Source organism: Petromyzon marinus, chromosome 27 (genome assembly GCF_048934315.1).
Source record: "Petromyzon marinus isolate PM22_M1 ecotype Great Lakes invasive population chromosome 27, UKy_Petmar_22M1.pri1.0, whole genome shotgun sequence".
NCBI lineage: Eukaryota > Metazoa > Chordata > Hyperoartia > Petromyzontiformes > Petromyzontidae > Petromyzon > Petromyzon marinus.
Window position 1 is genome coordinate 5,206,068 of NC_133693.1, and position 24,499 is coordinate 5,230,566.

General features: G+C 50.2%; 1 protein-coding gene across 1 annotated transcript in view; it reads right to left on the reverse strand.

Moving 5' to 3' along the window:
• Positions 1 to 24,499, reverse strand: part of LOC116946476 (uncharacterized) — a 151,280-nt gene that overhangs the window by 93,477 nt on the left and 33,304 nt on the right. The window contains exons 5-16 of the mRNA XM_032961391.2: positions 20,120 to 20,243; positions 18,783 to 19,067; positions 17,253 to 17,333; positions 14,050 to 14,184; positions 13,525 to 13,569; positions 11,791 to 11,853; positions 10,858 to 10,896; positions 8,985 to 9,038; positions 8,468 to 8,521; positions 7,968 to 8,021; positions 2,111 to 2,164; positions 1,291 to 1,335 (exon numbers count right to left, since the gene is read on the reverse strand). Of these exons, the coding sequence (XP_032817282.1) occupies positions 1,291 to 1,335; positions 2,111 to 2,164; positions 7,968 to 8,021; positions 8,468 to 8,521; positions 8,985 to 9,038; positions 10,858 to 10,896; positions 11,791 to 11,853; positions 13,525 to 13,569; positions 14,050 to 14,184; positions 17,253 to 17,333; positions 18,783 to 19,067; positions 20,120 to 20,243 (1,033 nt within the window). The remainder of the gene's footprint in view (positions 1 to 1,290; positions 1,336 to 2,110; positions 2,165 to 7,967; positions 8,022 to 8,467; positions 8,522 to 8,984; positions 9,039 to 10,857; positions 10,897 to 11,790; positions 11,854 to 13,524; positions 13,570 to 14,049; positions 14,185 to 17,252; positions 17,334 to 18,782; positions 19,068 to 20,119; positions 20,244 to 24,499) is intronic.

Consider the following 24,499-nt stretch of genomic DNA (forward strand, 5'->3'; position numbering starts at 1 on the left):
ACACACACACAACAACAAATGGGCGATCGAGCGCTACCGCTTTCAAGGAGGGATGTGCTAAATCCAGGGCCCGCAACGGTCAACAGAGGAAGGGCAAAAGATGTCATCCCCGTCTGAGCGAGACTCGGCGGCATTTTCTAGATTTTTGTTTTGTTCGTGACGACGTTAGTCTTTAGGTGCAGAAGAAAAGGGGGGAAAAAAATAAAAACAGACGCGCATGAAATAACACCACCTCGAAGGGACGTCTGGCCAGCGTAAAAGAGTAGGCCAAAACAATACAAAAAAAATTACATCTGATGATCATTCGTTTTATATAGCGTCATCGTTCATGCAAATTGCATCCAACAATCGCTGGGAAACTACAGACCGAGCTGGACGGCTGCTGGCCGGTGAGCCGGCGCCAACAATTGCTCTGCAATTCTCTATGTATCAAGATGTTTCCAGCCAATCCGTGAGCGTTTGTACTACATGTGGGGAGGAAACCGGAGAACCGGAGACAACCCACGCATGGGAGGGGGAAACACTCTATGCCATACAGAAGGGACAGACGATATCAGTCAACACTTTGCTGGACTGCCTTCTGCTGGCAAGCCGGGGAATGGCGCCTCACCCACGGCAAGGTAGTTTCACAACGCTCGTGTGATCCACAAACCCTCGTCGCCTCCACAGTGCTGGATTCACAGGCCACGTGCAGTATAGCCCCTTCTTGCAGCAGTGGTGTGAGCAAAGCAATTGCGGGGGCTGCACCACGGTGGCGAGAGGGGCGCCAGACTGGCGAGATGTTAACTACCTCGCCTGGTATACAGGAGGTCGTGGGTTCGATCCCAACCCTGAAGCCTGCTGTATATTTGGGGTTTGCATGTCTTTCTCCCCGTGTTCGCGTGGATTTTTCTCCAGATTCTCCGGTTTTTCCCTCCACATTTAGAAATACGGGTTTAGAGTATTTGGCTGCTATAAATGTCCACGTGATGAGCCACTTCGTTGACCTATCATTTGTGGCCAGATCCCTTCTGAAAAGGAACTATATAGCTCAGTATGCCTGACCTGGTAACATAATAAAAAAACACATTTGTTTAGTTTATAGTGTTTGCCTTCAGGTTGGTGCTGCAATGAGCTACAAACATTAGCAATTTTTTTTAATTCCCCCACTTCATCCCACACCGATGTTTGTTCATGCGCGCGAGTTTTAGTGCAAGGCGCTCGCTCGTTCGCTCGCTCTACGGGTGCCAGCGAACGCACGTGGGGTGGTAGGGGGGGCAGACACGTGACGCAGCCCGCTGCTGTCTTTACCTGATCTCCGAGGGGGCCCCTCTCGCCCGGAATGCCCGCTAAGCCCTGAGAGAGAGAGAAAGAAATTCAGATTCGAACAAACAAGCAAACAAAAAAACTCACCGAGCGAACATTGAAATTCCCGACTTTTTTTTCGACGAGGTGTACGGAATCGAAAGTTGCTCCCACGCCGCGCGCCCGGTGCCCGTCACTGCGTGCGGCGTCTTGAGATGCGACGCGAATTCAAGCGTGCAATACTCAACGGGCGCGCAACGGCACGCTCACCCTCGCGATTCGCGACAAAATATCACTGTGGATACGTTTCGCAGGAGCGCCGTCTCCTTTTCCCCCGACGCACCTTCCGATTAGTGATTTGTGACCTCGTGCAATCTGGGTGTGAGTGCAACATTATTGTTCAGACGGGTAATGCCGGCGCAGCGAGAATTTAACGTTGAGGTGGTTCATGAGCGGGACAACCGCGTCAGGGGTAGCGGAGTGTATCGCCACGACGATGCCTCCTCCTCCTCCTTCGCATTTCGCGAATCGGGCACCGAGTCGTCACAACCCTCCACGGTTCCGCTCGGCGCGGCCACAGTCGACGCACAACTGCCTCAGGCCGTTTTAGTCGTTGCGCCTGCCCACCGGGGAATCGCGAGCGCAACAACGCCGGGGTGGAACGGCGTTCGCGGTCGTGAGCGCTCGTAAGAGGAGAGGAACGGAATACCGTGGAGGGGGAGGAGGCGGCGGGGGATGGGGGGGGGATGGAGGGTGGTCTCGCTGGAAACTGCGCCCAGGTTAACGAACGCCGAACGTGACGCCGCCTTAGCGCAGAAGCACTTACCGCGGGCCCGACAGGACCAGGCGGCCCGGGTTCCCCCGGTGCTCCTCGCGGACCCTGCAATCAAATAAACACGTCATTCATTCGGCGGAGGTAGTCGCGTGCCTCTGGGGGTGGGTTTTCACGTTAATATTCGCGTGAGAGCCCCGAGCCAGCATCGCAGAGATCGTGGGATCGAATCCCAAGCTTCCACCCGGGGTAATATCAGGTCCTCGGTCTCGCGGCGAGCCCGATGCTCTCGGCTCGGCGAGCGAGGGGAATGCAGATCGCGGAGTAGGCGTTCGGGGGTTCACTTCGGTTGCCTTTGTTTTAAGAGCCAGGTAAGAGGCCGTTGAGATCAGAAGTCGCTTTTCCCCACGGAGGTCTGCTGGGTGCAGTGAATACGTGGATGGCGACAAAGGGTTGAGGGAAACCGATTAAAACGGAGAGTTGAAACTAAATGGACGGCAAGCAATGTAATAGCAAACAGGGCTTGAGTTCAACAGATTTTAAAACAGAACTAAACTCGGACATATTCTTGGTTCTTTCGGTAAAGTCACGTAGAAGGGAAACAATAAAATAATAAAAATATAAAACAAGAATATGAATCCCTGCAGTCACGAAAGCTTTAAATCAAAATTTAAACTCGGACAGTAAACATCACAGAAGCAAAGAGGGTCACGTGCAATTAATTAAATAGCAGCATCAAATATCAGGGCATAAAATATCATAACAGGGTTTTGGCATATTCTTGGGTTTTTCGATAAAGTCACGTAGATAGGTTCAAAGTAAAAATAACAAAAAAAAACTACGATGTTTCGATCGCAACTCAAGCGTTCGTCTTTTTTTCTGATGACGAACGCTTGTGTTGCGATCGAAACGTCGTAGTTTTTTTGTTATTCTCTAGTTATTTTCTTTGAACCTATCAACGTGACTTTACCGAAAGGCCCAAGAGTATGAATTACTGCAGTCACGAAAGCTTTAAGTCAAGGGTTTTGGCAGTACACTATATATTAGGCACATACGATTAAAATGCTTTAAATCAATGTGTTTATGTTCACCTTATAGATAATGACTTCCCCGAATCAGTCTTGAGACTCAATGAGGCTTTACTGGGTCAAAAAATAAATAAACATAAGAGCGCGCGTGGCGCAAGAGGTTGCAAGTTGTGGAGGACATCTCGGGCACGGGGAAGCGACTGGCACGGTACGGGGAAGTGGGATGGCATCATCTCAGGCAGGGCTCTTTGTTGCAAGGCCCGCGGGCCACTGACGGCCCCCGTTGGCCTTTAGCACGGCCCCTGATGTGAGCCCCCTCCTCCCGACCACACACAAAGAGTGAAAACACCACCCCCATCATCATCATCATCGTGCTGCTGCTGTCAAACCCCCAATGGTTTCAAACGTGTGGCGGCTCTCTCACGCACTGCGGCGAAAGTGGCCCCGCCCTCTGCAAATGATTGACGAACCACCACCGGTTCCCAGGGGATGGCCCTGAGCGGAAATAAAAGTGGATTCCCTCCCGTGTTGAGCCGCGACCCTCAAGGCGTCGAGAGCAAAGCCGAGTTGGTGAGCCGGCGCTCGGGAAAAAAAAACACGAGGCTCCGGAGGGCGAACCCCGACCGGCCTACGCGTGGCTCCGAAGTCGACGGACGGCAACGTCGCGGGGACGTCGGGCGGATTTTTATTTTTTGGTATTTTTAAGTTGTAGGCCAGACGTCTCGCAAGAGGCCGGAGTACCCACGCTTAACCCCACCACCACCACCACAGGCAGCCTTGCCGATCGACCATATGTGGTGAACCCATTGACACTGCTGGGTGGACAGAGGTGGTTGGCGAGTGGGTGGGTGGGGGGATTTAAGAATCTCGCCCCATTGTGTCAACTGCCGTGCCGGGACATTGAATCAGCGACCTCTGGTTTGCAAGTTCAGTCTGCGTAACCCTTAAGCCACGGGAGAATCCCGAATTTATCAGTACAGTTTTTTTTGTTGTTTTTAGTTTCGATTCGACGCACACTGTTCACGTAAACGAGGACGCAGGCGCGACCACTTACTACGAGACTTGCCGACACGCGCGCACATGCAGTTTTGGCGGCAGTGACGCACACGGAGCTAGAGGTGCGAATTCCACATTCCTGTGGCAGGGGCCAGCCATCCCGAAGGAGAGCCGCAAGGAGATTTACGCGAATTGAAGCAGATCCAGCTTGTTGTTCGTGAATTGCTGACCCTGGCTAAGTCTAAACTTCACGATTTTTTTAAAACGATTTAGTTTTTGTGCTTCTAATGAAAAGGGAGACTGAAATAAACCGGACCTTAATGTAACACATTCATATGCCAGCCTACGATTATGTGTTGCGGGTGCGGCGATGTGCCCGCCGTGGCGTTTAAGTTGCGTCAACGGCTCCAAACCAACAACCCGGCAGAGTTCAACCAGTGGCTGGGGTGGGATTTCATCGCCTGGCTAAGACTTCGCACACGGCGATCGGTGTTTATTTCGTCCGTGTTTGGCTCTTTTTTTTTCTTTCAGAGCCCCCCCCCCCCATACCCTGTGGCGTCTCAGAGCAATATGCATCGCGTCTCATCTCATGCGTTTCAAAGGGCATCCCCCAGAGGCAGCTGTCCCCGTGGGCACGAGGCGACTCGGCACGTGGCCTGCCAGGAAGGGGGCAATTATTGCTGCTGTGAAATCCCAAATTGAGCAATTTGCGGATCCTGTCGCCAGCACGCAATGGCCTACTCTTCCGAACGACGTCACGGGGATGGGGGGGTGGGGGGTGTCTTTAACGTCCACTCTGAAGACAGATGACGCGTGCAATCGCGGTTAATGCGCCCCCCGCAGTATTGACCAGGGCTGCCGCTTGGATTCGAACCGCGAACCTGCGCAACAGACGGCGCGCGCGCGCGCGCTGCCGCTGGGCCGCGTCGCAATGTTCGTCGAGCCGGCGGCAACCTGTGGGGCTCAATCAGTTTGGTGTCTGCCCCCCCCCCCACCCACCCCCCGCCGCATCTCGGTGTGCTCTGTTGGCAACGGCATCTTGAAACAATGGGGGCAAGTACGTCCCCTGGGTCACCGCGACTCCTCTATCGGCGCGCGGTGGGGTGAAGCGTGGGCACGACGTATACACTTCGCCCTTTTCGATTGGCGCGGTTGGCCACGTACGGTGCGAAAGACGTTAAACATGCGCACGAGTTTCGATCTGCGGATTGAATTTCGTCATTGAAATGTAGAATGCGTAACCAGCAGCGGTGGGGTAGAGTGTGGGTACAGCGGTGGGGCAAAGAGTGAGTACATCGGTGGGGTAAAGTGTGGGTACATCGGTGGGGTAAAGTGTGGGTACAGTGGTGGGGTAAAGTGTGGGTACAGTGGTGGGGTAAAGTGTGTGTACAGCGGTGGGGTAAAATGTGAGTACATCGGTAGAGTAAAGTGTGAGTACATAGGTGGGGTAAAGTGTGAGTACATAGGTGGGGTAAAGTGTGGGTACAGCGGTGGGGTAAAGTGTGGGTACATCGGTGGGGTAAAGTGTGAGTACAGTGGTGGGGTAAAGTGTGTGTACAGTGGTGGGGTAAAGTGTGTGTACAGTGGTGGGGTAAAGTGTGTGTACAGTGGTGGGGTAAAGTGTGGGTACATCGGTGGGGTAAAGTGTGAGTACATCGGTGGGGTAAAGTGTGTGTACAGCGGTGGGGTAAAGTGTGAGTACATCGGTGGGGTAAAGTGTGAGTACATCGGTGGGGTAAAGTGTGTGTACAGTGGTGGGGTAAAGTGTGAGTACATCGGTAGGGTAAAGTGTGAGTACATCGGTGGGGTAAAGTGTGAGTACATCGGTGGGGTAAAGTGTGGGTACAGTGGTGGGGTAAAGTGTGGGTACAGCGGTGGGGTAAAGTGTGTGTACAGTGGTGGGGTAAAGTGTGTGTACAGTGGTGGGGTAAAGTGTGTGTACAGTGGTGGGGTAAAGTGTGGGTACATCGGTGGGGTAAAGTGTGAGTACATCGGTAGGGTAAAGTGTGGGTACAGTGGTGGGGTAAAGCGTGAGTACTCCTTCCCCTTTCGTCCAACGTTCCCGTGAGTAAGAATAGGCCAAATTCTCCGCAAATAGCTAAGGCCCCTTCTGTGTGCGTCTGCAGTGGAGTAATTACAAGTTCGTGGACAAAATCCATCTGAAACAAAGCCCCCACCTCCCGTGACACCACGCTGTCTGTTGACGTTCTCCGGGGACGAGCGAGTGGAATGTATTTAAAGATCGAAACAGCCTCTTTGAAGTGAGCAGGCTTAGATGAGTACAGACTCCGAAGACAATCTCCTCACATAAAGAGATTATTGGAAGACACACACAAAAATCACGCAAATTGGTGAAAAGAGTCCAACGCACATTGATAATATGCAGAATATTAGCTTCGCTGCGTGAAAGGCAAATGATCTAGCAGGTCGGTATTTATTCACCCCCTTTTGTCACCTCGTGATTCGATGAATTGTCACAAGTTAGAGGTCACGGTTCCAATCTAGAATCTGTGTTGTGTGGTTTTTTTTATTTGTGGCTAACGTGACACCTCCAGTGGCGGCGGGGGGTTGTGAGAACCAATTACATACAACGTGTGCACGATTCGAAAAACAAACCGACACCTACACACGTGCCCGATGCTACGCGTCTATCATAAACCCAAGGGTCCGTTTTAATCGGTGAACCGAGGGGCTGAATTTCAGGCGTTTCGTGACCTGAACATTTTTTCCCGCGCCCGGCACACCACGTCCGGTACACATCTCGCTCCGACCGCGGCTACGAGTCACGTGCCCAACTCCAGCCTTAACTAGCGGCAGCGGGAAAAAAATATTTAGTGAGAAATTAAGCCCTCGGACGAATGGATTAATCCTTCGCATGCCCAGGGTCTCACGCGGAAGCCTAAGAGAAATGTTTGAAATGCGGGTGCGTTTTGTGTTTCAGTGGCTGCCGTATTTAGCCCGTGGCTCAGCGCGGTGGGCATCACGTGTGGCGCGTGTCCCTGCTCGCACGGACTCATCTGTGTTGCCTCTCTCTCTCTGTGTCTTATTTATTTCTTCATTCGCTCGGTTGACGAATCATTCGTTTAGTCCCGATTCGTAGTGTGGAGCACGGCGAGTTGCAGGCAGTTGGTGTTGTTGGTGGTTGTGGTTGTTTTGTATTGTGTGGCGGTCAGCGTGCTGTGCTCGGCGATCCGAATTCGATTCTCGATAATGGCCAACACCAGTGGTGAATATTTGAACCGGTCCCGGGCCTCCCCTAGGTCGACTCAACCTTAAATGAGTAACTCGTGCAGAGTATAAAAATCAGCACTGGGGAGACAAAGGTGGCTGGGCGTGATGCAGATGGAGCGATGAAATTGGATTGTGCGCAAGTGTTTGGTGGATAATTATTACATTGTGGGATCCTGAGCGATGGTGGTGGCTCAGGGAGGTCTTCATCCAACAGTGGATTGATCATGGCTGATTGCTTGATGATGATTACTCAGGAAAGCCTCATTGAGCCTCAAGACTCTTTTCAGGAGGGTCCTGCCAGGCCTTTGCAGTCGAGGTCTATGTTGCTATGTCGCTACGCGTCATCCCAATGGAAACATTTGCAGGTAATTTTTGAGATTTTTCGCCGACACCAGCTATATTTGATGGGCTTTACATTTTTTGTACCTATGGGAGGAAACTTGAGAACCCCGAAGAAACCCATGCAGAACAGGGGGAGAGAGAACATACACACTCCAGGAAGAAAGCCGCCCGGAGTCCGGAATCAGACCGAGGTCCTTCTTGCTGCGAGGCACGAACGTTGCGTGGCCACCCTGCCACCAGATGATGGCATTGCCACGGCGAAACAAGTCAGATTTAACCAAAATAGTCAAAAGACTGCTTATTAAGAGCGTTACCTCCTGACCCCTGGCTCCAGGAAGTCCGGATTCACCCTTCATTCCAGTTTCGCCCTGTGCATCAAACACGTAACATTAGTTCGTAGAGTGAGAACACTAAGCAAACCTTTTACTTATTCTTGTTATTATTAGTTGACAATTTGCGTTGTCAACATGCTTCGCTGATTGCCCTATCCAAAAATGTAATTCAAGGCAGTGGCGAAACACAGCTTTAAAAAACATTCATAACCAGTATTGTGTTTTCAAAGTCAGCCACTTTCAGAAACAGAATTTATTTCGGTTACATCAACTTTGCATTATATAATATTACATGTATCTGAAATAAAATATGCAGCAAAATGATAATAATTAATTCAGTAAGTTGAACATTTTATTCATGAAATGTTAAAAATTGGTTGATGACGTGCCAGGGCCTCTGATTCAAGTACTTCTGCTTCATTGATGAACGTGTTGACTTTGTATGTTTTGTTACAAGTGGCTTCTGTTCAAAGTGTTCTTACCTGGTCACCTTTTTGTCCAGACAGACCGATCATTCCAGGTGAGCCCGTAATACCCTGCAACAAAAACAGGCAAACAACGTCAAGGCATTTTTATTAAAACAGCACCGTCTATATATATTTTAAACATCGCCCTTTATATTGTTCCAACATCGTCCAACAAACACGCATGCATCAATGCGCATAACTCAAACATTGTGTAGCATACATAACTTATGGTTGGGGATTAGCAGAAAGATGTCCGTGATGAAGAAGAGCCATTGCCCGAAACGTCGCCCATTATATGTTTGTTTACATTTCACGCCACAGTGTTACTCACAAATGTGTTGAGCTTATTTTTCTTTTTGCACGAGCGGCCAACCTGACCAAAAAAAAACCCCTTCCAAAAAAAAACCCCGCTAAATGAAGCGCAAAGCAACTTCACATCTGCAGGATATACGAGGCAGGCGCTAGTGCTCTTACTGGGGAATACACAGACACAAAAAAACCCAATGACTCTTTTGGCCAGAACCTCTCTCACCTTTTCACCCTTGTCTCCCTTGAGGCCAGGCTGACCTGCCTGCCCCGGATCACCCTGTAGAAAACAGCCGCTACAGAGATCAGACTCGGCAAGTTGGACTTTAAACAAAACAAAAAAAGGGTTTCAATAGGAGCGCGCTACAGAGCACAAGCTGCGATATAGGGAGCGGATGCAGTGAAGTGAGGAGAGGCAAGCCCGATTTTTTGTTAAACGTAAAAATGTATGCGCGGAGGGCGGCATGCACGCGCGCTCCGGCACCGCAGTGCCAACGTAACGAGTGAGAAGATTGAAGGGTTCACGCCCTTGTGTGGAGAACGCTGGCTGACCTCTACAGGCCGAGGTGAGGGTCATCTGAACCTCAGGAGATCGCCACGATAGCATGGATTTCAAACGGCAACTAAAATTAAACGAATTGTAGGCAAGAAAGAGGGGCTAGTTTGCTGTGGTCATAACCCCGTTAGCATCGCCAGACTACACACTGATGCAAAGGGTGATATATATATATCCTATTCTTGTGTATGGCAGCAATATTTTCAGGAGCTAGATGCCAATGTCAAGGTCTGCTAGCCACGACGAGAGGGCTTCAGGAGAGAATTCCTAGAGTTTTGCTATCCTTCCTCCGTTGAAGGAGCGCAGACTACAGTGGTTGACTACGTGTGTAGTGGCATAGTGCAGCAGCATAGCGCTGGCTGCTGGCAGGGAAGGGGATCTGCGGCGTATGGCAGCCCTGACGTCGGCAGGCCACGTGATACACCAGAGGGGGATCTAGGGGAAAGGTCACAGAAGGGGCACACCAAGAACCCGCTGGTAGGTTCCAGAAAGGGGGCGTGGCCGGGGGCGGAGCCACGTGGACAGTACAAGAGGGGCGCCCTGTAGGGGACCTCGGGGCTGTTGTGTGGAGTGGGACCTCCGTCGTGCTGCTGAAGTCTTCGTGACCATTCTTCTCATCGTCGTCTTCACCATCTCGGGACGCCACCAGTCAGGCAGCCTACCAACTGTCCTGACTGAGTGACGTCGCCGACAATAGACGGACTAAACATTAAGAGTGTTAACCCCGATGGTGCTCGTTAATAAAGAAGTGCCCCCAAGTCTTATCGTCTCCGAGTTCGTCACTACACGTGTATGGACGTCATTCATTTGAAATCTATGTTGGTGATCTTAATGGAGCTGTGTTTAACACGTAGGCTTTTTGTGACCAATATTATCCATAATAAAGGGTTTTCTTTGGGGTTATATCGTGTAAAAATGTTAATAGGCAGGTTTTGTTTACGTGACAACCCTTACTTATTGACTATGTCGGGTGGTGACGGGTTTAACGACACATATATAAAAAACATTTATTGTGGATGAAGCTGTGTTGTTTTTCCACGTGGTTCCCTTGAAGTGCAATGCACTTGGTTCATTGTCCTCCATCATTACCATCGAGGTCTCAAGGCTATAATCGCCAGCCGGAAAATAAATTAAAAAACGCGTTCTTGTCTCGCTCTTCAAACGACTCGCGCCTCACAGCTCACGTCGCTTCGTCGCCACGCAAAGAAACTATCATCACACTCCCCACGAGTGATTATTTCACTGAGGAGACGCGTGGAAGGCAATGGGAGCCAGGTCTGATGATGAGCATGGATTTTAAATACAATTTTGATGTCTTTTTCTGATTCGCCGTTTTCAGCGAACGCATGGAGCCAAAGTAGCGCATTTCACTCACCTGTTTAAAATGACGAGTCAACATTTCTAAAGAAAACAGTGATCCTTTCGTGGCAGTGCCACTGCTTCTACGTCAGGGCCATGGACTTTTCAAACACCCGCTCACATATATATATTTTTTACTAAATCTTAAAAATGTCGAATGAAAATATGACAACCGTGAAGTTACCTTATCTCCTTTCTCACCCCCACCTTCCCAGTCAACGGCCTAAATAAATGACGCACAATTAATATTGTGTTAAATATGCATTGTGTTAAATTTACATTGTGTTAAATATACATTGTGTTAGGTATGCATCATGTTAAATATACGTTGTGTTAAATATACATTGTGTTAAATATGCATTGTGTTAAATATGCATTGTGTTAAATATACATTGTGAGGTCGTGGGTTCGAATACAAGCTTTAGCTGCCCACGATTGAACCAGATTCTCAATTGCAGAAAATTGATGCTCTAAGCCTGATCACCAAAGACTCAACAAAAATATTATAATAAAATGATTTTATAGTCACTTAGTGTGACTTATTCAAGCTCTGAGAATAAACAAATTCAGTTTCATTAATATATTTTGTCGGGCATATCAAATGTCCCTGATTAAAGTTGCCTAATGAAGGGATTTCTGATGTAGTTCTGTGATGTCATCTTCCAAGGCCATGTTCTGACACGGTGCTCTGCGAGGGTTCCGAATTGCAATATCCTCATCTCATTTACACGCTGCCGACAGCCACAAAGCGATATAAGCACAACATGCAAATTCTAGATTTGAAGTTTTCGTGACTGCAAGGATCCATACTCTTTGGTTCTTTCGGTAAAGTCACGTAGATGAAAAATAAAAATAATAATGATAATAATAAAAATGAAAATAACTAAATTAAATCACGACGTTTCGGGCGCAACACAAGTGTCCGTCATCAGGCGGGGAAGCACCTGTGTTGCGCCCGAAACGTCGTGATTTAATTTAGTTATTTTCATTTTATTCTTTTCATTATTATTATTTTTATTTTTCATCTACGTGACTTTACCGAAATAATCAAAGAGCGATATATGCAAAAACGTGATAAATATATACAACGTTGAACGGTGGCGAGGGAAGTGCTAACCATGTCCCCTTGTTCTCCTTTTGGTCCAGCAGCTCCCATCCAGCCTTGGAATCCAGATTTCCCCTAAAAGACAAATACAAAGGTCCCCCGCATAGCCTTAACATACTATTGGGGCAAGTGCTGTTAGCAAGTAGCACCTATAAAGACCAGAACGGTACACGAGGGGGTGGGTGGCCAGCACAACACCCGACGGCCTTTGTCTCCCTCGTGGCGATGTTTACACACCCACACGCTACATACTCATTTGAGGCTGAGTCGACCTAGAGGAGGCCCATGATCGGTTCAAATAATTATCACTGGTGTTGGCCGTGAGCGGGAATAGAACTCGGGTCGCCGGGTTCATAGCGCAGCGCGCTAACCACTACACTACCGCTCCCCACAAAAGAGACAAAATCAAAGATCCCCAGTATCTTACGTACAGGTTAATACATAAACACAATAACCGAGACTTACGTTTCGAGCTTATAAAACACGGTTGGCCAAACCGCAGCTCGAGAGCCGCGTTGCAGGACCTGGTAAAATCAAGTACTCGTCTTTGTTTCTTTTTTTAATCTATTTTTTTCACTTTATTTTTATTTGAAATTTTCTATCTACGTGACTTTACCGAAAGAGCCCAAGAATCTGAATTCCTGCAGTCACGAAAGTTTAAAGTCAAAATTTAAAATCAAGAACGTTTCAAGATAACTTTATTCGAAATTAAGTCTAAAAAAAAAATCCGCGGAAGCAGGAGTGAGCCTGGGTCATGTGCCCCTGGTAGCGGACCCGATACCAGTACTCCCCGGGGCGCTCCCGTAGATTTCTAATTGAAAAAAACTCTTGATTTAAAGCTTTCGTGACTGCTGTAATTCATATTCTTAGTTTTTTCTCTTCAACGTGACTTTACCGAAAAAACTAAGAATATGAAAAAAACTCCACAGCAAAACCAGTGTGAAGGAACCGGGCGCTTGACCGCCCCACATGACCCACTCAGCTCATTAGTAAGTCAAGTGTGTATTGAGACACTTGGCCCGGTTCAGATATTAGCCATTGATATTACCCATGGCTGAAAATAGCCAGATTTGTAGCGCAGTGTTAGCCACTACACTACCGCTCCATCCAATAAATATACATGCTGGGCCACCACAGCGCTTGTGCCAGGCTAGGTGCACTTTGACCACGTGAAGTGTGGAAGGCTAGCTCCTGGTAGGAGGTCACGGGAAAAACCCAGGTATTATGGGTTAGCTGACTTAGACGACTGACAAATATTCAAACACACACGACAAATTACACACACACATAGCAACCCAATTTTTCTTAAGCAAGTTATCGCCACCAATACTGAAATGTCAACTTATGAACAATTAAACGAGAGCATCCCTATATTTTCTGAAAGTACCATTTATGATCATGCAGCAGTTCTTAAAATGTGACATTTGCCGTCGGAAAAAAGCATTGTGTTGCCACTGCCGACACTTGCTACACGCAAACACAAATTGAATGTTCAGCACATTCGCAAATAATGTATTTTTATCTTAATTTTAATTAGCATTTCCACGTAATTTAAACATTTACCACGTAACTTAATTTAATGCCGGGTCATTCGAGGGAATCGCAGGGAAACACATTTGATGAAGGTGAAGTTTACGAGTAACCTCGCCACTGCCGTTCGATGAAATTGCCTGAAATGTCCACCAATATAATTTCATGCCATTTGCCATTACCGTTGCGCTTATTTAAGCTTTTGAAGGCACAAACCTTGAAGCCAGCATTCCCCGCTCGGCCAGGCAGCCCTCGATCACCCTGGAAGAAGTTGCGCACATCCAGTGAAAATTCCTCGTCCGTCACGTAACTAATCATAGGAGCGATAGCATGGCTATCGAGTGTGCAGGCGGTGCAACTGCAACATGGCCCAGGTACCGGGCTACGAAGAGAGTGTTGAAATTGTCCAGGCACCACCCATTTAATCCGGTTGCACCAGGGCCAATGCCAACCGCGCTACACCACAGCATCAGATCACGTCTGCTGCTGTTGTACCGTCTACGGCTATTAAGCCGCTCATTTAAAATTTGTGTGCGCTTTGAACGTAACCGACTCTTGTTGTTGCGACCGATGATATCTATTAATGCGGCTTGTTGCTGACCGCTTGGCAATGTTGGCCCTTTGAACCTGTGCTCAGCAGCCGTGAGAATTATAATTTAAAAAAAGAGAGTAATTTTTTTTTAAAAAATAGGGAGTCTGCCGTTGACCGAAGCTGCGCGACGCGCGAGTTCGTGGGGTCACCTCTGGGCCGGACGGCCCCGGCGAGCACGAGCAGTTGGGCGACGGGGTGAGCGTGGAGACGAGCGGAGAGAACCGCCCGGCCGGCGGGAGGCGACTCGTGGGCGGAGGCGCCGTGGCCTCGAGCCGCTGAGCGCACTGTGGGTGACATGTTGCCGCGGCGACGGTTTCAAAAGGGCGAGAGGCGGTCGGAGGCCGAGTTGGCGACCCACCGAGAACCTGGGTTCGAATCCAAGCTCAGTTGGTGTGATGGTCTCAGCCCAGTAAGTGATGACTGCGCAAGGCCGTGACATTGTTTAGATTTTTTTGTGACCATCACGTGACGAACTTTACACTCATATTCCACAACAGGTGGGAAGGCGTTGCATTCTACCGTGTATGGGTCAGAGAGGTCACTTGAAGGAATCTCAGAAGTAGCTCTGAGAAATCCGCTTCCATGGGCCGTTCTCTAACACGGAGGGTTGCACCTCTCTGTGAGACAGTCGTCACATCACATGGCACCGACAGTACAGTTGGGATAATATTATGTGGGGGGGGGGGGGGGTGGGAAAGATTCAAATATGGGGAGGTGGATATAAAGAAGGAGAATCGCGATACAGGCTTAAAGAAACAAAATCTAATCGATCCTCGTTTATTTCCACCGGGGAGTTTCACTCTTCGCTGCCCGCGGAGGGCTCGTTAAGGGGCACACGGAGAGGCAGGCCGTGTGGCACCTGTGCAGCCCCATCCCACAAGGTACAGGAAGCCGCACATGTGCTTCTCCTTTGTGTAACTTTTTTATAGTTATGAACGGTTTGTCGTGCTTCATTATTATTTGAATGTTGGGGGTGGAGGAAATGCACGTGCACGCGTGTACGAAAGTGGGCCTCCCGAGAAGTTGAAATTTTGGAGCGATATTCGTTCATTCATCATCGGCTGGCGAACTATGGCGCCTTGTGTCACGTTGGCCAAGGGGGAACTCTACCCGCTTGGCCCAAGGGGTTGTCTTTTTCATAAGCACGCCCACACACACACACACACCGACGCAACCACGCACGCGCCCACGCACGCACACATCCACTCACACACCCATTGCGTGCACCCACACACGCACCGACACATCCACCCACCCACGCCCCCATGCGTGCACCCACCCACGCACCAACGCACCCACGCACACAGCCACCAACCCACGCATGCACCAATTCACGCACCGACGCATCCACAGGAGGAAATGTTAATATTTGCATTTGTTTTCTTTCGCCGCAGGCCGTGTACAAAATTGGAGACGTGGGTCATGATTCAGGCACACAGAGTGGGGGCCAATTTGAACAAACACTGCCTGGGTCGTTGACGTTCGTAAGACGCTGCTCGAGAACCCCAGTGGTGGCTCGTGACATTTCCACTAGGTGGGGCCGTTGTGAATGACCTCTGAAAAGACGGTGTTCTAATTCAGAAACAGCTCGTCATGTTATTGGCCTTCCCGTGAAAGTGATATCACTGTCTTATCTACCAACGGTAAGGCGTTTATAAACACTCAAATGCTGACCCCATGACCCTCAAGTCCTCACTTCACATCCCCCTTTGACACTGACAAACACCGTGAGCTGATATATTTGCACAGTGCAACCTCGCGTCGTGACATCGTCTCATTACAGCCATGGGCTTCCTTGAACGGGTCTCAAACGGCGTGGCTAAAATGCTCGAAGCTCATCGCAACGAACGAAGGGGGACATCTCTCACTCGGACGCCTTCACAGCCGCCCCGAGACCTCCCCGAGGCACTAGTCACGGCTGTGGCGTCGCAGCGGTTTCTAATACGAACAACTTAAAATGTTATCTTCATTAGGAAATTCACGTTGAAAAAATCGTTATATATATTTTTTAAACGCAACAAAAACAATTTATAGGAAAAGTATTTTTTGCTAGAAAAATAATTTCTCGTCTCCAGCTGCTTGGTGGAGAGGCAGGCCGTGTGGCACCTGTGCAACGCTCCTAGCGGACGAACCGCGCCTGCCCCGAACACTCAAACGATGTCCAAAATCTCTGATGTAACCTTGAGTTAAATCTTGACTTAAAGCTTTCGTGACTGCAGGAGTTCATATTCTTTGGGTCTTTCGGTAAAGTCACGTAGATAGGTTCACTCACAGAAAATAACAAAAAAAACTACGACGTTTCGATCACAACACAAGCGATCGTCATCAGGAGGAGGAAAGAGTAAAGCTGTTGAGGCAGACTGTTCTAAAGGTTTAAAATGGGTGTAGCCCAAGGGTCATAAACGAAGTGGGCAGGGCTAGTTATGTTAATGTGTTAACATTAACATAGCCACCTCCGCGCCGTCGTCTTGGACGCCGTACTCCGATCTTACATTAACATGCTAATTTCTCACATTAACATAACTAGCCCCGCCCACTTCGTTTATGACCCTTGGGCTCCACCCATTTTAAACCTTTAAAGCAGCCTGCCTCAGCAGCTTTCCCCTTTCCTCCTCCCGATGACGATCGCTTGTGTTGTGATCGAAACGTCGTGGTTTTTTGTTATTTTCTTTCAACCTATCTGCGCGACTTTACCGAAAGACCCAAAGAAAATGACCTTGAGTTTATAAAACAGGTTTTTTTGGGGGTGGGTTTTGCCTGCACTACACCGAGATCTGCGGAACAAGCTGGAGAATTGGCCCGCGGGTACTTTTTGTTCTCCTGTAACGCGTGCTGTTTTTCACAACGCGAATTGGACGTAACGCGATGAATGTATGGGGGGAACACGTATTTTTTATAACGCGGATGCGAATTGGATACAACGCGATCGAGTGAACGGAACCGCGTCGCGCGAGTCGGAATAAAGCGGTCGTATGGCTGCCTCGGCGTAGCTTCACACACGGCGGGATGCTGCTGGATGCTTCTAGTTGCTACCCACGTGCCTCAGTCTTTGTTCAGCCTCAACGTGTTATCGCGGACCGTGCGTTCCCCTGTATTTTATATTATTCATGATAACGCGATTTCTCCATAGCGCGGTGTTCTTCAGGAACGCAACTAACCGCTTTACAGGAGAACGGACTGCACGTGTGGTATGTACGTTGAACTTCTTTCGCACCGTACGTTAGCCAACCGTGCTAATCGGAGGTACAGACAACCCCCCCCCCGCCCACCCACGTGAGCGGGGACTAAATGGCGGTAAGCAAATGAGAGGCTGCGCATGTGGGCTTGAGATTCGACGTCGCGTCGCCCGTACCTGGGCGCCCGGAAGCTCGCAGCAGCTGTCCTCCTCCACTTGGCGGGGGTCGCAGTAGATGAGCATCCGCAGCAGGTCGAACTGCACTCGAGAGCAAAAAGGCGGGTTCTTTCCTTGCAAGAGGTTTTCTATTTGGTGTTTGAACACCTTAACGTCTGCTTTTCTTGCCAGGAAGGGTAGAACCTATTCTTGTTTTTGTTCATACTTTGATACTGGCAATAAGGTTATTTGATGTAGCTGCTCACCCCGAGCTATAAATGCTCCGATGCGTGCATTGCCCTTGTACTGTTCGCCTTTTGGCGTTCTCTGGTCTGACACTGGTGGTGAGACTAGGCCATAACCAAGGCTGCTGTCTCTGGTACAGGCCAATCAGTTTCAAAGGCAATGCCCATCTATTATCAGAGCCGTGTTTGTTTGCATGTTCACAACAAGTACCGTGTGTGGGTAATGCAGACTTGATTCCTTGCAAAAGTTTTCTATTGGTTGTTTGAACATCTTAACACCTGTTTAATTGCCAGAAAGGGTAAAACCTATTATTATTTTCCATTCGTCATCACCATCATCATCAGCAGCTTCATTCAAAGACACTCAATTGCAGGGATGTAACAGTGGGTCGATTTATTGATTCAATCATTCGACATGCTCATGTCAAATAACTATTTTAATTTTACCAGGTGAGGCCCACTGAGCTATGTAGCTCTTTTTATCAGAAGCGACCCAGCCACAAATGATAGCTCAACGAAGTGGTTTACCACGTGGAAATTTATAGTAGACCAAATGCTAAAGAAAAAATGGATATTAAGTGTCGTAGGTTTAGATGGCGGCACAACAATGGATTCTTAATTTTATCTGTACAGTGTTGCGAGTGCGACCCGCCCCCCACCCCACTACTGCCCCCCGCCCCCCGGTACAAATTGTGGCTTTTCCCCGTGTTCCGCTAAGAGCTCCCGCACGAAAAATCAAACACTCGGTGGGAATGGCCGAACGTCCCGATTGCAGGAACCTCCTGAACAAAACAAAAATTGACGCTCAGAGAGACTTTCCTGCAGAAATAAATGTCGACGTTATGATATTACTACTATTATCATCACCATCAATGACAAAGAGCCGCCCCGTATAGCTGTTAGCGAGCACCTATGATGGCCGGCACGGCACACGAGGGGGTGGGTGACCAGCACCGCGCCCGGCCGCCTTTGTCTCCCTCGTGGCGATGTTTGCTACACGCCACACCAGGTACTCATTTGAGGCCGAGTCGACCTAGGGGATGCCCAGGACCCGTTCGGATATTCGTCGCTGGTGTTGACCGTGAGCGGTTAATCGAACTCTCGTGGCCAGGTTCGTAGAGCGCGGCACGCTAACCGCTGCACCACCGCTCCCCTCCACACACACGCTCGCTTTTGCAAGGGCACATACACGCGCCACCACACACTCACCACCGCACAGTCATCACCACCATGCAGTGACCACCACCACCACCACACGCTCAACATTCACGCACCACCATCGACCGTCCACCGTCACCACACTCACGTCGACGGGGCCTCCGTCGCGGACTCGCTTGGCCAGATCGGTGCGTCCCCCGGGGTCGTCGAGGCCGGCCGAGGGCCGCCGGTCGGGCAGCGGCCTGGCTCCGGCCACCGCGCAGTCGACGCGCAGCTCGGCGCGACCCCCGCCCAGCGAGAGGGCCAGCGCGTGCCAGCGGCGGTCGAAGAGCGCCGACACGGCCGGCCCGCGGAACGAGGCCCGCGTGCCCACGGGGGTCCCGCGCACCACCAGGTCCAGGGCGAGGCGCTCGCCACTCAGACGCACCGCCAGCTGCTCGCACAACAAAGGGTGCCCCCCCCCCCCCCCCCACCTCGTGCGTGACCTACTGGGGCGAGTGCTGTTCGCGAGCGACGCCGGCGCTCGAGAGGGTGGTGGCGTGGCCAGGCTCATACCCGGCAGCTTGTGACTTTCCCAGCGCTGATCTTACACAACGGCGGCGGGGACTCGTTAAAGGCTGAGGTGACCTAGGCGAGGCCCCAGGACTGGTTCGGTTTCACGCGCGGGTCGTCGGGTTCTGCGCGCACCACTAGCGGCCCCCCACCCATAACGCTACGTGTGCACACAGGAACACACGTGCACGGCATGGAAGGTGTCGGGAAATTTACAAGTGGGGGGCTAAAGACCCAGGGACATGGGCGCGGGGTGGGGGGGTGTAGGAAGGGAGTGGGGCTGAGGCAATGACCTGCATTTCTCGGTAATGCTAAAAGTGAAACAATTATAATTTACAATCCTTTATTAATCTTCTTCTGGATGAAGGTATCCCCATACCGTATCGACCCTGCGGGTTGTTTGACCATACTTCACCAATCTGGTCATTGTGGGTTGGTGAAGGGATGGCTCAGGACCGGTGCAGATATCACTCACCAATGCTCATAATCATGGCCATGAATAGAACTCAAGTTCTTAGCAAGGTGTGCCAACCACTGTGCCACTGCGGGCTGGGTTAGAGACCAGGTCTCACCTGTGTCTGTAAGGATGGAAGGGCTGGGTTAGAGACCAGGTCTCACCTGTGTGTTAGGATGTAAGGGCTGGGTTAGAGACCAGGTCTCACCTGTGTCTGTAAGGATGGAAGGGCTGGGTTGGAGACCAGGTCTCACCTGTGTGTTAGGATGTAAGGGCTGGGTTAGAGACCAGGTCTCACCTGTGTCTGTAAGGATGGAAGGGCTGGGTTGGAGACCAGGTCTCACCTGTGTGTTAGGATGTAAGGGCTGGGTTAGAGACCAGGTCTCACCTGTGTGTTAGGATGGAAGGGCTGGGTTAGAGACCAGGTCTCACCTGTGTGTGTAAGGAAGGCAAAGGCTGGGTTATAGAGCAGGTCTCACCTGCGTGGCACCATGGGCGTCCGTCATCCTCCACAGGTACCAGTCCTCCCTGCGAGACGTGGTGCGCAGGCGGAAGAGCATGGTGAAGGAGAATTCTCGCGGAAGGCCCTGGGGGAACACCTCCCTGTCACACAGACAAAGCAATGAACACCGGCATCATTTCACATTCACAACAGATTACAGTCGCATAGATTACAGAATTCCAAAAATAACTGTTACGTTATAGCATTTATTACGTATTTACTTAAAGGGAATCACTGTGGCGTGATGGTATCTTCATCGCCTGGCATGCAGGAGGTCAGGGGTTCGATTCTGATTCTGACTCTGACGCCTGAGTCTGCGTGTTCTCGCCCGTGGTGGTTGATTTTTTTCTCCGGGTCCTCCGGTATTTCCATCCACATTTAGAAACATGCCTTTAGATAGTTCAAATTATTTGTATTATTTCGCTTCTATAAATGTCCACACGATAAGCCACTTGGTTGAGCTATCATTTGTGGCCAGGTCGCTTCTGAAATATAAACTAGCGAGCTCAGTGGGCCTTACCTGGTACAATACAAAAATTAGTTTAGTTTGGTAAAAAAAGTGATTTGTTTACCTTTCCTTTACTTCGTACTCTTATCGTGATTAGGCATTATTTGTTGCTGTAACGTTGTGACCCGACCCTACTAGGCATCTGTGAAAAAACAGCTTCATAGCTCATCAAATTCCTCCAGTACAGTATTTTGAACTTATTTCGCACCATCCGTAGCCAACCTGTGCTAATCGGAGGTGCGGGTAACTAGCTCAATTGAGCGGATCGTGGAAGCTGTCATCCATTCGTTACCAATAAACACCTCGCACCTGGCCTCTGGGCAAGCGTGACCCTGTGCCCTGCTTCGGGGCCCTCTGCCAAGGCTGCATCGCTCTCCCACGCCACCTTGCCACGGACCCAATGCCACCAACATCTCGGCTTGCCAGCGCCACCCAAAATACTCTCGAGTGTGAACACCGCTCGTGGGAGCAACGGGGGCCGGGGCCGGGGCGGGCGGGCGAGGGGTGGGGGGGCACAGATGGCCGGGCCAGCGGCGTTGTGAATTTATAACCTGCCTTGAAAGCGGCGTCTATGTACATAGGGGTGTGTTACACGCACCTGTACGATACGAGAAAAATACAGGCACGCACGCGCGTGCACACACACGTGCGTGCGTGTGGGGGAAAGATGGGTGACGGTCACGGGGTCAACGGTCACGGGGTCAACGGTCGCGAGGGGGTGTCATCGTCGTGAGGACACGTGCACCCAGGAGCACGTGCAGCGCTCACTGATTCACCCCATTCACTCGCTAACCGGTGACCAGTCACCTATTTACCACTCTTCTACTGCGAACCACCATGGGAACTGATCGCGTGAACTTCACTCGTGCCGAGGACCCGGTCTACCAGACCGTTTGATGTCACACACACACTGTTCAACCACCACACTGTAGGCCACAGTGTTATTGACGAATGTGTTGATTGTTTTTGATACGATAGTGCTGTTTTTGTTGCATGTATGTTGTACTTCTTTTGCACCGTACGTAGCCAACCGTACTACTCTGAGGTGCGGTGCAAGGACAATAAACTAAACACAAAAAGCAGTTCTACAGAAATACGTTTTCAATCTTTATTTAAAAGTGCACAGCTCCAGTGGTTTCCTAATATCGGAGGAAAGAGCGTTCCAGACGGCCGGAGAAGCTCGTCTGAAAGCGTGCGATGCAGTGACCATCTTTGTTAGACGGTTAGCCAAAAGCCGCTGCGAGAATGACCGGAGTTTGCGTGATGATGGTTATGTTCTTGACTACACGGCATTTTTGGGCCTTTGTGTGTCCAATAACCGTGATAAACACAAATATATAGCACGTGGCTGCTGATGACGTACAATTCCGTTGACGTCTCCTGCCCGAGCCCACTTAATTAACAGTCTTAGCTATGTCCTTGACACGCGTACGCTCTCGGATATTCGTGTCGCTATTTCCACCTCGCAGTGTCATTCATTCCAAGCGCGCGACTCTCCGTGCTTGACCGTGCAACCCTTCCTCAGCTTTTGTTTAATTTCCAGCACAGTCGGCCGTCAGTGTATCATCCGATTCCACGGCAGAGCGGGTGATGCGCACCCATCGAAAACCTTTCGTTTTCTTCATTTCCATTTGCCACCCATTGGTTAGACGACCACCGGTTTAAAACCAGGATTCTAACCCAGGCTCGAAGCGGTGCTGGCTCAGTGTCCTGACAAAGTAGCGGTTCCCCGAGTCGTTCAATTCAGCTCCGCGGGTGGAGCCATAATCCACGTTGACTATCGCTGCCAAGGAGACAGCGGTCAGCTGCCCGCCGAAGTTTTTAACGCTTGCACTAGGCCAGCAAATGAACCGATCATACTGACATGACCACGTGCTAAGCCTTGTCACTGCACGCCCACACACACACGCACGCACTGCCAGATCATGATGTTTAATTTAATAATAATGCCTTAAATATACCCAGCAAAGCCTCGCAAAGTCTCAACGGTGCTGCATTGGAATGTTTTGCCAGCAGGAATCGAACTCAGGTAACTGGCTTTGTCCCGCAGTGTGCTAACCGCTGCACCACCCCTCCACACCGCAAATTCCTCCGTATGCCTCTGTTATTCGTTTTTGTGGGGGGCGTAACGTTGGGATGAGTCATTTTGTGCTCGTTAACGCAATTCTTAAAGAGCCCCCTTTTTGCAACAGACTCAACTGTCACCTACCGCTTCATTTAGAAATCTAGTAAAAAAGAACATTATCACCCATCACGCAAACTCCCGTCATCCTCGCAGCAGGATGACGGATCACCGTATCGCACGCTTTCCGACACGCTAACGCGGCCGTCTGGAACGCTCTTCCTTCCAATATTAGGAAGCCACTAGGCGCTGTGCACTTTGAAATCTAAACTGAAAACGCATTTTTTTTAGAACTGCGTTTTGTGTTTCGTTGTCTTTCCACCGCACCTCCGATTAGCACGGTTGGCTACGTACGGTGCAAAGGAAGTTCAATATACATACATACTGTGCATCAGTGACCCACAAATTCAAATCGTTTTCTAAATTCCATTCATTCAACTCGCGGCTTCGTACGCCGCCACTGTTGTGACCACGGCCTCAAAACAGCGCTAATAACCACTCGTCGCGAACAGGTGGCGCGCGCTTCCCTCCGTCTTCCCGCGAGCAATAGCGGACAAGGTGACGACTGTGAGAAAATAAAAATATATATCTTACACCCCCGCTTGCTGTTCTACACGCGGATGGTTCCCAGTGGTGATTGCTAAGCTCGTAGATGAGGATCTGTAAAGATGTCCCATACCCCGCCTCCCCTCGCCAAACTTCATCGCGGATAAGACGAGCTCAACCGCAATTAGAATTGCATTAAATCTACGCAATTCCCGGCTACTGGTTGAGCAGTGAGCCGACTCTCCCGTGCGTTGCTGTGTGTTCAGCGGTTCCGTTGTCCCTTTATTGAGGGCTAAGGTAGAAAAACGCGGACTTAAAAATGCCACGCTTTGTTTTTTGGCTGCCCCAGCATTGTCACGGGGTATCTCTGAGCCATATCTGAATTATTCCGGCGGTGTCTCTTCGTCCATATGTGACATTGTTTTGCGGTGTCTCTTAGCCACATTTACCAAAAAAAAATCATCTGTGCGGGTGTCCTTTATCCATATTTAACATTTTTGCGGGGTGTGTGTGTGTGACTCTCTCTCTCTTGCCTTGTCTCAATGAACTGAAAGACAACTGCAGTGTGTCTGTCGCCCACTTCGCGAGAGGGACGCGGAAGACGCGTGATTTGCGGGCAGCCCCGGCGAGCCGGCGCTGAACGTGAGACTTTCCAGCAGGAAATGCCACCACGGGGTGCGGGTGGAGGGGTGATTTATTTTATTTATATATTTATTTATCGGGGAAAAAAACATTCTCCATTTCTGTAACGGTAGGAAGTAACATCTAAGGTGGCCGCTTACGCATCGCTCCTTGCGCCTGGGATTTGCATTTCAGCGAGAGATGGCAGCTGCAAGCCAACGTCGCCCAAGACGGGTGTCCGGTGGTCGTGGTGGTCGTGGTGGTGGTGGTGGCAGTGGGGAGCGGTGGCGCAGCAGTTAGCGCGCTGCTTTTCGAACCCGGCGCTGCGGGGGTTCGACTCCCGCTCACAGTCACCGCCAGTGACGATTATCTGAACCGATCATGGGCCTCCCCTAGGTCGACTCAGCCTCAAATGAGTACTCCGGTGCCGGGCGCGGTGCTAGCCACCCCACCATAGGTGCTGCTCGCTAACAGGACTTGCCCCAACAGTCTGTTAAGACTACACGGGGGAACTTTGCCTTTGCTTGGTGGTGGTGGCAGCAGCGGTGGGGGAGTATCGG